General features: G+C 53.0%; 5 protein-coding genes across 5 annotated transcripts; 3 read left to right on the plus strand and 2 right to left on the minus strand.

Annotated features, from left to right (window-relative positions):
- Positions 1-964: 964 nt before the first annotated feature.
- Positions 965-3,448, plus strand: K460DRAFT_288043 (uncharacterized protein; the record flags this gene model as incomplete). The annotated part of the gene is made up of 2 exons (XM_040929015.1): positions 965-2,626; positions 2,678-3,448. The coding sequence occupies 2 exons, from the start codon at positions 965-967 to the stop codon at positions 3,446-3,448; spliced, it is 2,433 nt and encodes an 810-aa protein (XP_040785730.1).
- Positions 3,449-3,748: 300 nt separating this feature from the next.
- Positions 3,749-5,631, minus strand: K460DRAFT_407533 (uncharacterized protein; the record flags this gene model as incomplete). The annotated part of the gene is made up of 2 exons (XM_040937083.1): positions 3,749-5,036; positions 5,093-5,631. The coding sequence occupies 2 exons, from the start codon at positions 5,629-5,631 to the stop codon at positions 3,749-3,751; spliced, it is 1,827 nt and encodes a 608-aa protein (XP_040785731.1).
- A 466-nt stretch (positions 5,632-6,097) lies between these two features.
- On the minus strand, positions 6,098-6,802 carry K460DRAFT_368084 (uncharacterized protein). The gene is made up of 2 exons (XM_040933703.1): positions 6,723-6,802; positions 6,098-6,661 (listed from the first exon to the last, which is right to left on the minus strand). The coding sequence occupies exons 1-2, from the start codon at positions 6,793-6,795 to the stop codon at positions 6,318-6,320; spliced, it is 417 nt and encodes a 138-aa protein (XP_040785732.1). The 5' UTR covers positions 6,796-6,802; the 3' UTR covers positions 6,098-6,317.
- Positions 6,803-7,420: 618 nt separating this feature from the next.
- On the plus strand, positions 7,421-8,245 carry K460DRAFT_368088 (uncharacterized protein). The gene is made up of 2 exons (XM_040933704.1): positions 7,421-7,480; positions 7,534-8,245. The coding sequence occupies exons 1-2, from the start codon at positions 7,474-7,476 to the stop codon at positions 8,052-8,054; spliced, it is 528 nt and encodes a 175-aa protein (XP_040785733.1). The 5' UTR covers positions 7,421-7,473; the 3' UTR covers positions 8,055-8,245.
- Positions 8,246-9,032: 787 nt separating this feature from the next.
- K460DRAFT_368089 (RNI-like protein) lies at positions 9,033-11,993 on the plus strand. Its single transcript, XM_040933705.1, has one exon. It carries the CDS (start codon positions 9,455-9,457, stop codon positions 11,561-11,563), a length of 2,109 nt encoding a protein of 702 aa, XP_040785734.1. The 5' UTR covers positions 9,033-9,454; the 3' UTR covers positions 11,564-11,993.
- The last annotated feature ends 48 nt before the right edge of the window (positions 11,994-12,041 follow it).

Below are 12,041 nucleotides of genomic sequence, written 5' to 3' on the forward strand. Positions count from 1 at the left end.
AACCATCATAAACTCGAGAAGCCGGTAGCCACAGGAGATGTACTCTCTAACCCATTGTTTGAGAGAAAAAAAACCTTAAAATGCGTTTTCGTTATAGGCTAAAGCAAGACGGAGGGTGAGCATTGGTGGAGAAACACGTGAAGGACAATAGCCACCAAGGCTGGTCAGTTACCCAAAGACATGGAGGAAAGTCCGTGACCATTCAGATGAAAGTATATCGAGCATAACTATTTCTTTCCAAGGCAATACTGTAGTTGTTTATACGAGTGAAACCAACGTAGGGTTAACTGAGAACGAACAAGTTGAATTTGTGAGTACTCATCTTAAACCTATGCGATTCTTTTGTTGTTTCCCTATATTTCTGGACTCCGTCGTATGTGACAAATAACTGTATACGCTCTCTACAATATGTGGTGTGATATGGCGAGGCTGAGATTCGAGTAATGCAGCGGGGTACGGATGAATAGACGCAAAATTCTTACCGAGGCATCGGCTCCCAATCTGCCACCGCACCCTTCTCCACACCACAACAATACAATGCGTAACAACATGCGCACCGCCTTCTCTTCTGCAGAACACCTCATATTATCTACCAAGTTGGGCTAGTTCCTGCACACTAGCTAGCATGCGCCACGTCCCGGTGAGCGAATGTAGCGTTGCATGCGCAAAGATGCAGCAGCGATTGGTCATGCATTCTAGCTCAGCCTCTTCGAAATTTCCAAGACCGCGGATTAAGCCTATATAGTTACCTAGGTAGACTAGGCAGCCTTGTATCCACCGCGTACCTGGATCTGGTATTGTTAAGCGAACTCGAAGTGTTCTTTAAGACCGATAGACCACACCCAAAGTATCTTCACAGAACCAGCGATAGCTCAACTTGGGCGTAGGCACTTTTGGAAAATTCTCTTGGGATAAGCCACCTCCCATCTCCGCTGTATATGATCTGTTGCCTAGTTACACCAAGATGGCGGACAAGAAAGCCAAAAGGACCGCCGCAGAAAAGACGAAGAATCATATGCGCCGGGTATCGATGAAGACCTTTGACCCTGTCTACGCTGAGCCGCCGCCATACAGTTCCCAACCACCATCCGTCCCCGCATCGTCTTCTAATGTCGACACGGCAGGAGCACCAACAACGAGCATTCCCGCCATCGAAGATCTGGATTTCACGTTCAGCCCGCTAGAAATTCCAACTCCTGCTGAGTGCATTGCGCACTTGAAGCTACTACACGCGTTCGCCAAACTGAGGCATGACGTTGGCAACCATGACGGCCTATTCGGGATCAGTACGGAGAAAACAGCGGATAGCAAGCTACCACCACCGGACGAGAGCCAACAACAAGGAGGGTCTCACACCCAAGATCCGGCGAGAGCAGCTGTCGAGGCGCATGCCGCAGAACACACAGAAAACCAGGATGCAGCCCATGCGGAGCGTATCCGGGACAAGAAATGGACAATATTCGTTGCAAAAGCGGTTGATAGGTATGAAGCATGGTGGAACGCATTGCATGCCTTTCATCCGTTACGCTCAAGCATCTGGTCGTCTAATATCACAACGCGTGCATTTGATTCGTCGGAAACATACAGTTGGACAGTCTTAGTTGACAGATTTCCGACCGAAGGTCTTGGTCTTGAACAAAGAAAAGATTATCCTCTGCCTCCATTAGATGTCTTCATGGTCTGGCATGCGCACATGCTGAACCCTCGGATCTACCTCGAAGATTGTATCCGGCACACTAGACATGCACTGTGGCGCACACATTTCCCCTGGCAGTCTATCTACCAGTCGATTGATAACGATACTTTTGAGTATAGCCGGAAGGACACATCCGAGTTCGAAAAAACCACAGGACATCCCTGGGATCCGCTGATGGATGAAGGACTGAAGAAGATCACCTGTCCGCAGTGCACCGCTGTGGTTACAGTACCCTGGACCCGGCCTCCCAGCGTCTCTGGACGAGAAACTATGGAAGGGTACCTCACCTCTGACACTGGCTTTGCTGGACAAGCTTTTGAAGAAGACTGCTCTGCATGCGGGTTCACCTTCACGCACGAGCGGATGCGCGTGGGCAAATTTATGAACGATGCCTTTGACCTCCTCGATAAACAGCGACCTCTTCCCGGGACAATCTTGAACATCTGGGGCTCGCCACAATGCACGACAAAGGGCAAAAATATCGGGACCCACGACGCCTTCTTCCCTAACCGCGTCGTCCTGACATGTCCTGAATTCCGACCCGCCTTTCTTCGCAATGACATAAGGATACTCAGTGTCGATAGACTCAAAAATATGTTTCAGGAGCTGATGAAGTCAGAATACGACATTCGCAAGGTAAATGCGTCGCAGAAAGATCCCGTGTTCGTTGCCAAGGGTAGCCGGATAGCGGTCAGGAAGATGCTGAGCCACTATTGGGATAACTCTAGTATATTTGGCATTGATCTAGCGGGCGCAGTCTTGCGACAAGGAACCTTTGTGCAGAAGATGAGGAAGTTGGACTGGTTGCACAGTCCGAGCCTCATGTCGACCGTGCAGCGCCTCATTGTCAAGTACCATCGATTCGTACTCCTCGCAGCCGACTCGCCAAAGAAAACTGTTGTGCCAACCCTGGACGTCGATTTAGCATGGGTACGTCCTCAAAGGAACAAAAATGTTAACTCACACTAACCTCTCATCCAGCACACGCACCAACTCACCCCACAAGTCTACTACCGCTACACTCTCGCCGAGACGAAAAAGTTTCTCAACCACGACGACAAGATCCCCGAAGGCACCCTCCACACCGCCTTCCAATACACCTCGCAAGCCTACGAGAAAAAATACGGTCAACCCTACTCAGAATGCTCCTGCTGGTACTGCGAATGCACGCGCGAGCCGCTGCGCTCCAACTTCCTCAACAAATTCAGTTCGCGCCGCGCCTCGCTCAGCGTCGACAAACTGGAGGAAAAGGGTTTCACAAAGGACCCGCATGCCGGCCCGCACGTAAGCGCACACAACGCGCTCGTCCTCGACACGGAGAGAACAGCCGCGCAAAGGAGGAGGGAACTGGAGGAGTTGGACTTGCAGTATGCTAAAGTTTGTAAGCGCTATCAGAAGCAGAAGAAGTCTGAGCAGACGCCGTCTCGTAACAATGACGCGTATCTATATGGCGCGTATGGGTATCCTATGTATTACCCTATGCCCATGTATGTTCCGTACTATGCCGATCCGAGCGTGGTGCATAACAACGGGAATGGTGGGGGCGGATGTGGTGGAGGAGGAGGATGTGTTGCGGCTACATGTGCAGGGAGTACGAGTCTGGGTGCGTGTGCGGGCGGTGATGGGACACCAGGATGCAAAGCGAGTTGTGGTGGGCATGGAGACGTGAGTGGTGGGTGTGGGACGTGTACAAGTGGTGATGGAGGAGGCGACGGAGGGGGTGATGGAGGATGTGGTGGGTGTGGAGGGTGATTGATTCTTTGGTTGAGAACCAAGCTTGTGTTTGGTATCTAACATGACTCCCTAGCGGCGACTGATTTATTTGCATCTTGATGGTATATGTGTATATGCACGTCACGTAAAGCCTTGTGTGCGAAATCTCATACTTCGCGGATATTAACATCTAGATGCCTGAATGTCATCGGCCACATATTGATCTGCATCTCGGCTTGATCAAGTAATACGATACCAACAACGTACACCAGAAACTGTGTGGCTCAGACCAGATCCTCATGGGCTGGCAAGTCGAAGCCCAATGCCCTTGCTGCCTCCCTACCTAGCTGTAAATCCAAAGCATTCAAAGAGCGGTCGATTAAAGGTCTTCAAATGCCGGACTAGTTCCTCAGGGGGGTAGGAACGATGCTCGGTACCTTGAAGACCTTCGATCATCGTCGCGATGTCGATTACCAAAATGTCGACATCAAACTCGCCATTGCAGTTCGTTGTGTCTGCCTTTTCCTTGCGCCAGAGACGGAGTTCTCTCAAGTGCTGCAAACCGCGGAGGCGATCTTCATACAAGTAGTCGGATGTAAAGAACGACATGCACGGTACACCATTAAAGCCGGCGCGTTTCGTTACGAGTTCATCGATCAACGTGGTCCAGTAATCAAATGCTCGTCCTAACTCCTCAAACTCAAGGTATAACTCATTCTCTTGCTTGTAATATGCGCTTTCCTCGTAGGCGCCTTGTACGCTCTGCTTCAGCTCTTGGAGGACTAGATTGTAATTCGGAGGACTGCTAGTAATCACTCGTTCCAGGCATCGTTTCAGCTTGCGTTGATTTTTAATCAGCGCTCTAGTGGGGCGGGCGGTTGGTGGGGACTGGCCAAATCTCATGGCTGTAGCCTCTCGATGGACCTGCTGACTAACAGTGTCGGCATCCGAGTGATAGGCGGTATCCGGCGTTGTAGGTTCCGTGGAGGGGACCGGTGGTCCTGACCGATCAGGATCACGGTCGGACCCGTATAGAGAATCGCCGGATGAATGAGGGACATCGCTGGCAGGTTGTTGCAGCGTTAGGAAGAGTTCTGTTGGGTCTACCAAGTCGCTAGCCGCTTCTTCGCCCATGGGAAACGCAATGGTGGCATCGTTTGGAGGTTGTTGTGGTGCTTGAATATCTTCTATAGAGTCATCTCCTCGAGCAGCTGCTATCTCTCTCACAGGAGAGAAAATGTCTGCCCACAAGTGGTCAGCCTGGCCGAGATTCGTCCCCTCTCTCAGTCTGCTTGGCGTCGAGACTTGGTCTCTATTCTGTTGAGCCCTCACTCTCGCACTAGGGCGAATGAGTGCCCCATTTCGAGATCGCTGGGGGGTTTGAACGAACTCCATGGGGTCGTGTCCTCCATTAGCTGCTGCCCCAGGAGCAACACTGCCTACTACCATTCGATCAGTCCGGCTGCCATTAGCCCTCGCTCGCTGTTGGGATGAAGGTGGTGTAGACAATTGGCCTCGTCGACCTCGCGCTTTCTTCGCACTAGCCCGGACAGGTGTCTTCTTGGAAGGGGCATTGATCTTGGCGTGAATTCGGGCGGCCATCCAATGTCGAAGATTCAGCGTAATCCTGTGGGGGTCAGCAACGCTGCGCAACCAGATGAAGGGGAGCGTCTTCAAGCATACTCTTCGTAGTCGTTAGGAGTGAGCACTCCAGCCTCATCAAAAGTAGACCACTTCGGCTTCAGCTCCGCCTCCAAGACCGGGTCCAAGTTCGGATTTGATTGCTCTGCGTTACCCAACAGCGCCTGGGTCTCGGGCGCTACGCCCCAGACATATTTACCATAGCCTTCGTGGGTGAGAATTTGCTCCGCCTCTAGAGCGAGAAAGTTGCTTTTGCCCTTCTCCCTGTCGGACGCGTTGTTGTAAAGCTCAGCTAGGGCCATGTGCAAAGCATCGTGATTAGTAGCAAGCTTGTTGACGACCTTCTCTGTGAGTTTGAAGAGCACTTGAGGATGAGTTGATAGGAACTTCGGCTTGATCCGACGGTCGTTCTCTGAGACAAGCCAGAGCTTTCTAGAGTAGACCTTTGGCTGCTCTGCGGTGACGCCTGGGAAGCCAGGTAAGTCGCATTTGTCCGGCGGGACTGGCATACTTTCTTCGCGATGGGGTCTGTTGTGCTGTTTCACCCAATGGTGGAGATTTGCGTTCGCGGCGATAGGCATGCTTTCAGGAACGCTAGACAGCAAAACGGTGTGGGTAGAGGGCGGTGCGAATAGGATTCGGAGGGACAGAGGATTCCCAAGCGCCTACGCCCTAATTGAGCTATTAATGGTTCTGGAAAAGTACTTGGAGTAGGATCTGACGGGGATGGAGGAACTATAACTAGTGCGGATGATGTAGAGATATGGATGAGAGTAAAGGTAATGTGGAGAAAAAAGAAGACTAAGGGTTGTGTAGCGGGGCAAGCTTGTGTTACCAGATAACCTGTTCGTGGAGGCTGAGGTGCCGTTGCCCAGCCACCTGCTGCAGCACGGTATCACCACCAGAATTGCTTTTGTGGAAGACACAAACGCAATACCGCAGGTGAATATGTACGAGTCGAGACTAGCGATAACCTGTAGATTAGGGACAAAGGAATCATAGAAGCGGTTGGGAGGTGCACTACAGGCTAAGCTAATTCGTCTGTCCCCTGTCAGTCAACGGGCCGCACCTGTGTACCGATCCGAAGACGGATAATCAGCACCCGCTTCGATGGCCCAGACAGCAATGCATATCTTTCCGAGCTCCTCTTGGTTGTGTATCGACGCATCTTCAACCTAGCTAGGCTTCAATCTATCAGCAGGAAGTCGCATGCCCAGACGACGCACCATCCACCCGGCTGAGGCTGTGAGGGACGCTCGCTGCATTCTTAGCCCATCCTGTTTGCCCCAGACGCAAGCCTAACTGTGTTGAACCCAACCACCTCCCTCTTATTCAGCGCAGCGAGCACAGCACACAATGCCCCAGCACCTACGAGCGCCGCGCGCGCCAAGTTCAGCATAGCCCATCGGTCAAGGAGCGCATTCACCGTCTCGCCCTGCGCAACGCCCGCCTCGATAGCCTTATCATCTAACGACGCCGACGCAAGCTGGTCCTTTTTGGCGAGGAGCTTGTTGTTCGTGGGTGCAATGAAGACGAGCGTGAATGGCACGATGCTGGGGAGCAGAATGGTGGCAGCCATGTTGAGCTTGAAGGGCGTGGAGCTGGGGTCCTCTACAGACGGTTAGAGAGAACCGGTCCTGAAGCATATAGGATGTACGTAGGGTCTACATACGGTGATAGGCAACGTAGGCGGTAGCAACTGCGCTGAGGATGGCCAGAGGACGGGCGATTGCGCCGCTCCGCATGTAGACGTCGTACCACTGCTTTGCAGCGAGCGGAGCTGGGGCCAGCATCACGGCGGGGACAGAGACGACTGAAAGACCGACATTCCCACCTTGATAAGAAGCATGTCAGCTTTTCGTCGTCTAAGGGTGCACAATACGGTTCAGATCGCTCAAGCCCTTCTATATGCTTCACGCGTGCTCTAGTCAGACTCACCGAGCACGAACAAGCTCGCTGTGATGCCGATGGTTTGCGCGATAACCAGACCCATAGGAGTCTGTTGAGTAGCCATCGTAGTTGCACTTGAATTTTGTCGAGTGGATGGCAGAGCAAATGGGCGTATATGAGCCAACAACAGGTGTGGTGGAATGAACCTACGCGCGACGTCATACTTCGGTTGACGCGCACGCGAACCTCCTCATCAAACAGCGAGGCTGTACTGTACCATCAGTCCAATTACACCGTGCGATAATTATAGGTCTCATCTAACGCGTTCATTACAAGCCTAGATACAATCGTCGCTTCTCAGTAGCTGTAATCATCGAAGCTGAGACAAGGCTTGATGTTATGAAACCCTTGTGCCTGGAGGAGATGCGATGCTAGTACTCCCGCTCGCCGAACACGCCTTGAACTCTATAATACTTCACACTTACACAGACACCACTAAACAAAACAGATAGACAAGAATCTAATTCGCAGCCATGTTCTGTACGTGTCCAACGCCTCCACCTCATAATCACAGTACCAACTAACATCGCTAGCATTCAACACAACCACGAATCTCCACCACGTAACCCTCCTCCCACGCGGAACAGAATTCCAACACGCCCTCTCGCACCTCCACAACCACGACCTCCTGATCCGCCTCGACCCCGAACTGGCACACTACGAAACCCTGCCCGCGGACCCCGCGAACCCAAATGCAAAGCGCTACAAAGTCACCGACCACATGCACACGTTGCCAAAAGGCCTCTGGGACACCACGGTAGCTTTTGAAGCAGACATTACAGATACAGACGACGGCATCTTGTGGGCTATCAAGGCGCCGCTGGGACTCGTGCAGAGGACGACGTGGCGGCTATTGAAGACGGAGACGCTGGCGCAGGAGGATGTTGGTGGTGTGGCTGAGAGTGAGAGGGGAGAGTGGAGTTTAGTGGAGGATGTTGAGATCAAGGCGAATAGGATGTTGGTGGGCACTGTCAAGGGGAAGTGTGAGGAGAACTGGAGGGGGGTACATGCGAGGTTTGTCGGGCATTTGAAGGGTGAGGCGGTCAAGTCGTAGGATCTGCTTTGCTCAAGGTATCACGATGTGCTCTGGCGCTTGAATAGTGATGTTCTCGTCATAGCTACTACAACTGCTGAGGTCCTACAACAAAGGTAGCATGTGATCCACTCCATGTAGACCTCACCCCACTTTCTCGAGAACAGCTCCACTGTGGGGTAATTGCGAAAACCCAATTCTCCAGTTCAGTACAGTCACCCTTTGTCGCATGATCCAAGGTGTTTGGTAGCTTCTATGCTTGTCACACCAACGAGCATGCGTGCTCTGCATCTGACCCGCGGGAGTGTCTTGTGCTTACGTCTGAATCGTGATATGCTGCTATTATCGCGCCACACGGTCATGTTCTCCGTGTTGTAGTTGCATGCTATGATCGAGGGCTGCAGCGCAACACATGTCTCAAGACCTGAGAGCTTTCCGCACGCATCGAAATGCTGTATACTTTCTCATCCTGTAGTCTGGAAGCGCAGACTCGACATTTGTTCAGCCCGGAAATTGGGCCTTTGTGCCGCTGGGCCTGGACGACTCTTCCTGTTTTCCAGGTGTTTCCGAGCGAGACGCTCTAGAAGTTCTCTAGATTGGCGGGATTCCGGCAGGTTGCCACTTGCAGCGCATTTCGACTACGCCTAAACAGAAAAAGGGTGCTGATTGTTGACCCTGCATAACGCCAGCTGAGAGTGGTGTGGAGTGCAGTGGAGAACCGACCGAAAGTGTCGCCTCGCCAGCTCCTCGACGAGTAGCTGGTATTGTGGGTTGTACTCCTTTCTCGGGGGGACAGGCAAGGCCTCACGCGCCGTTGTTTCAGTGGTCAAGCGACTGATGCCTCGTAAGGGAAATGGATACAGTACAGAAAGATGGTGCGGATGATTGATGCCCCCCAGTCGGAGGGGCACGTGGCCACGGCGCAATCGCCCCTGCCGCTGTAATCGATAACCGGGGGTGCGATAAGACCTCCGCAGCTGCACTATGAATGTTAGCTGGGGCTGCACTGCACTGCACGTATCGACGTCGTTTCGTTTCTACCGCTACCAGTGACTAGAACATCTGCCACGGATGCTTCCCGGCTCCTCCATGCTGACGGCTGAAGACTGTTGACCGAAGCGTTAACGGATGGTTCTCTGTTTCGCGTACACGGGCCATCTCCCCGCTTTCTAGCACTGGCGCCATTCCGCCATTCCGCCGTCGAAAACCGCTCACCCAACCACCAGGTCCGCTCCAGCTCGCTCGCGTTTCTTTTCTTCTTCGCTGGCAGAGGTAGAGAGCGTATCTAGGTTCTGCTGTTGTCAATTCATCCTGTTGACGAACCCAAGACCTCCTCCATCGTTCCGACATCCACAGGTCGTTCCTTCCCCGCCCCGAATCGCTTATCCCCGAGATCGCATATCCTACCCTCACGCTTCACCATGGAGCCGTTATCGATTGACTCGATTGTCGTCGAGCACAACGAGATGCCTTCCACCCCGGGAACCCCCCCTAGCGAAGCCATCATGATTGAACAACCAAAGATGAAAGGGAGGCAGCGGCTCCTGCATGGACTACAGCGGATGGGCTCTTCCCCGAGTCTGGCTGGCCTCAGCAGCAGGCCTCGTTCACAAAGCCTGAGGAGTGGTGGAAAGGCATCCATGTCTTGCGTGTCTCTGGCATCGCCAGGCTCGCCATACGGGAATTCGTTCGCCAGCTCCTACTCCTCGGAGTTGTCGAATGGCTACTCCACAGCCCCTACATCGGTCGCCAACAGCCCACCTTGCAGTCCGTTCCCGCTGTTCGAAGAGAGAACTCGTCTACGAATGCGGAGCCCCGACATCCCTTCGTCTGTGCCGTTACCTTCGGCTCGACGACCACTGTCTAGGGAGGGCGTCGAGGCTGAGGCTGACTACTTTGCGCGGCCCATCAAGAATAAGCTTCAGAAACGGCCAAACTTCAGCTTCTGGGGGGAGATGCCGACCGAGATCCGCATGCAAATCCTCCGATACCTACCACCCAAGGAGATCGTTCGATGCTCCCGGGTATCCAAGTCGTGGCGTGCCATGTGCTTCGATGGCCAGCTCTGGAGCAACTTGGACACAAGCGGTTTCTACCGCGACATTACCTCCAATGCGCTGGTCAACATCATCACATCAGCGGGTCCGTTTGTGAAGGACCTGAACTTGAGAGGCTGTGTGCAATTGAGGGAGCAGTGGAACAAGAACGGCTTCATTGAGTCTTGCCGAAATCTGGAGAACTTCTCACTAGAGGGGTGCCGAATCGACCGAACTTCCCTCCACTGCTTGCTATTACAGAACAGCCGCCTAGTCCACGTCAACCTCTCTGGTCTTTCTGGTGCAACGAATGCGGCAATGAAGATTCTCGCGTCGCATTGTCCCAGAGTCGAAGTGCTCAACATCTCGTGGTGCAATAACATCGACAATCGCGGCTTGAAAAAGATTGTTGAGGGCTGCCCGAAGCTGCGAGACTTGAGAGCTGGCGAGGTACGAGGCTGGGATGACACGGATCTAATGGCTGAGCTCTTCAAGCGCAACACGCTCGAAGGACTGGTGTTGACAAATTGTGACAGCCTTGATGACGATTCCTTGGCTACTCTCATCGAGGGCGTAGATGAAGAGGTCGACATCCTTACCGATCGGCCAATCGTTCCGCCCCGCAAGCTAAAGCACCTAGATCTGACCCGCTGCCGCAGCATCACCGATGCTGGAGTCAAGTCTTTAGTCCACAATGTCCCGTTTCTCGAGGGTCTACAAGTCTCCAAATGTGGCGGTCTAACAGACGATGCGCTTACAACTCTACTCCCTACGCTTCCAGTGCTCACTCACTTGGACATCGAAGAGCTTGACGGTCTCACGAACCATGTATTGAAGACGCTCGCCGAATCCCCGTGCGCTCCGCACCTAAAGCATTTGTGCATCTCCTACTGCGAGAACCTGGGCGATGCTGGCATGCTCCCAGTCTTGAAGGCTTGCTCCAAGCTGTCCTCCCTGGAAATGGACAACACACGCATCTCCGATCTCGTCCTTACCGAGGCTGCAGCAAGCATGCGCAACCGCAATCGAGCCGCGCGACCGCTCACTAGTTCCGAGCGACCGGACGTGGGTCTGCGGATTGTGGCATATGATTGCGCCAACGTCACCTGGACCGGCGTCCGCGAAGTACTCTCCAGAAACGCAGAGATCACTCGCCCGTCTCCCAACTCGGTTTCCAAAGCCGCCACCTACCCGCGCGAGATCATCGGTCTGAAATGCTTCTACAATTGGCAGCCCACTGTTGAAGAGCACACCAAGCGCGTCCTGAGAGGCGACTTTGCTGCGGCTGCTCGTCTAGAGCGCAAGTGGGCCGATTGGATGATGCTGAATGAAGAGGCGGGCGTGGGTGGCGCTGGTGCTCGTCGACGCCGAAGGAGAGCTCGCGAAGCCCAGCTCATGCATGCTGACGAAGAAGAGGGCGGCGCGGGTGTTACTGGCGGTATTGGGCGCCGTCGACGTGCGAGAAGTGGACCTGGTGGCTGCGTTGTGATGTGAACGCGTGCTCTCCGGTTCTTTTTCCTGCGTCATTCGTCGGGTACACTCTTGGTTGTGAATCGTTTTCTCATTTATGCCTCAAATCGGCTCTATTAACAGTCCTTTTGAACAGACTACGGTACGATGGATGTGCTACAGTAATTTGCGTCGCATTACGGGCCATGGCTGCGACGTTCTGCCATTCCGTTGCAGTTCGACTTGTATTTTGAAGGTGGCCACGAGACTCACAACAGCGTCTTTTTTATACATCCACTATGTTCATACACAGCAGGAAGTTTCTTTACATCTGAAGGCATGCATCGGACGGAGTTGGTCGGTTTCTGGAGGTATATAGTTTGAGTGAGGTTTTCCTCTACCTCTGGAAGATATTTAGACGGCATATTGCCAGCATCATACAATATATATGGGCTACATACAAGCAATTCGCAATTATGGTATCTCAAAGCATTCATACCTCCGTGACAAAACTATATCAGCA

Source organism: Cucurbitaria berberidis, assembly GCF_010015615.1.
Source record: "Cucurbitaria berberidis CBS 394.84 unplaced genomic scaffold K460scaffold_4, whole genome shotgun sequence".
Classification (NCBI taxonomy): domain Eukaryota; kingdom Fungi; phylum Ascomycota; class Dothideomycetes; order Pleosporales; family Cucurbitariaceae; genus Cucurbitaria; species Cucurbitaria berberidis.

Excerpts from the sequence above, each read along its gene's own strand:
- K460DRAFT_368089 (XM_040933705.1), top strand. The coding sequence starts at position 9,455 with ATGGAGCCGTTATCGATTGACTCGATTGTCGTCGAGCACAACGAGATG.
- K460DRAFT_368084 (XM_040933703.1), bottom strand. The coding sequence starts at position 6,795 with ATGCGGAGCGGCGCAATCGCCCGTCCTCTGGCCATCCTCAGCGCAGTT. Across the intron at positions 6,662-6,722 it reads CGCCTACGTTGCCTATCACC|AGGACCCCAGCTCCACGCCC; the intron begins GTATGTAGACCC and ends AACCGTCTGTAG.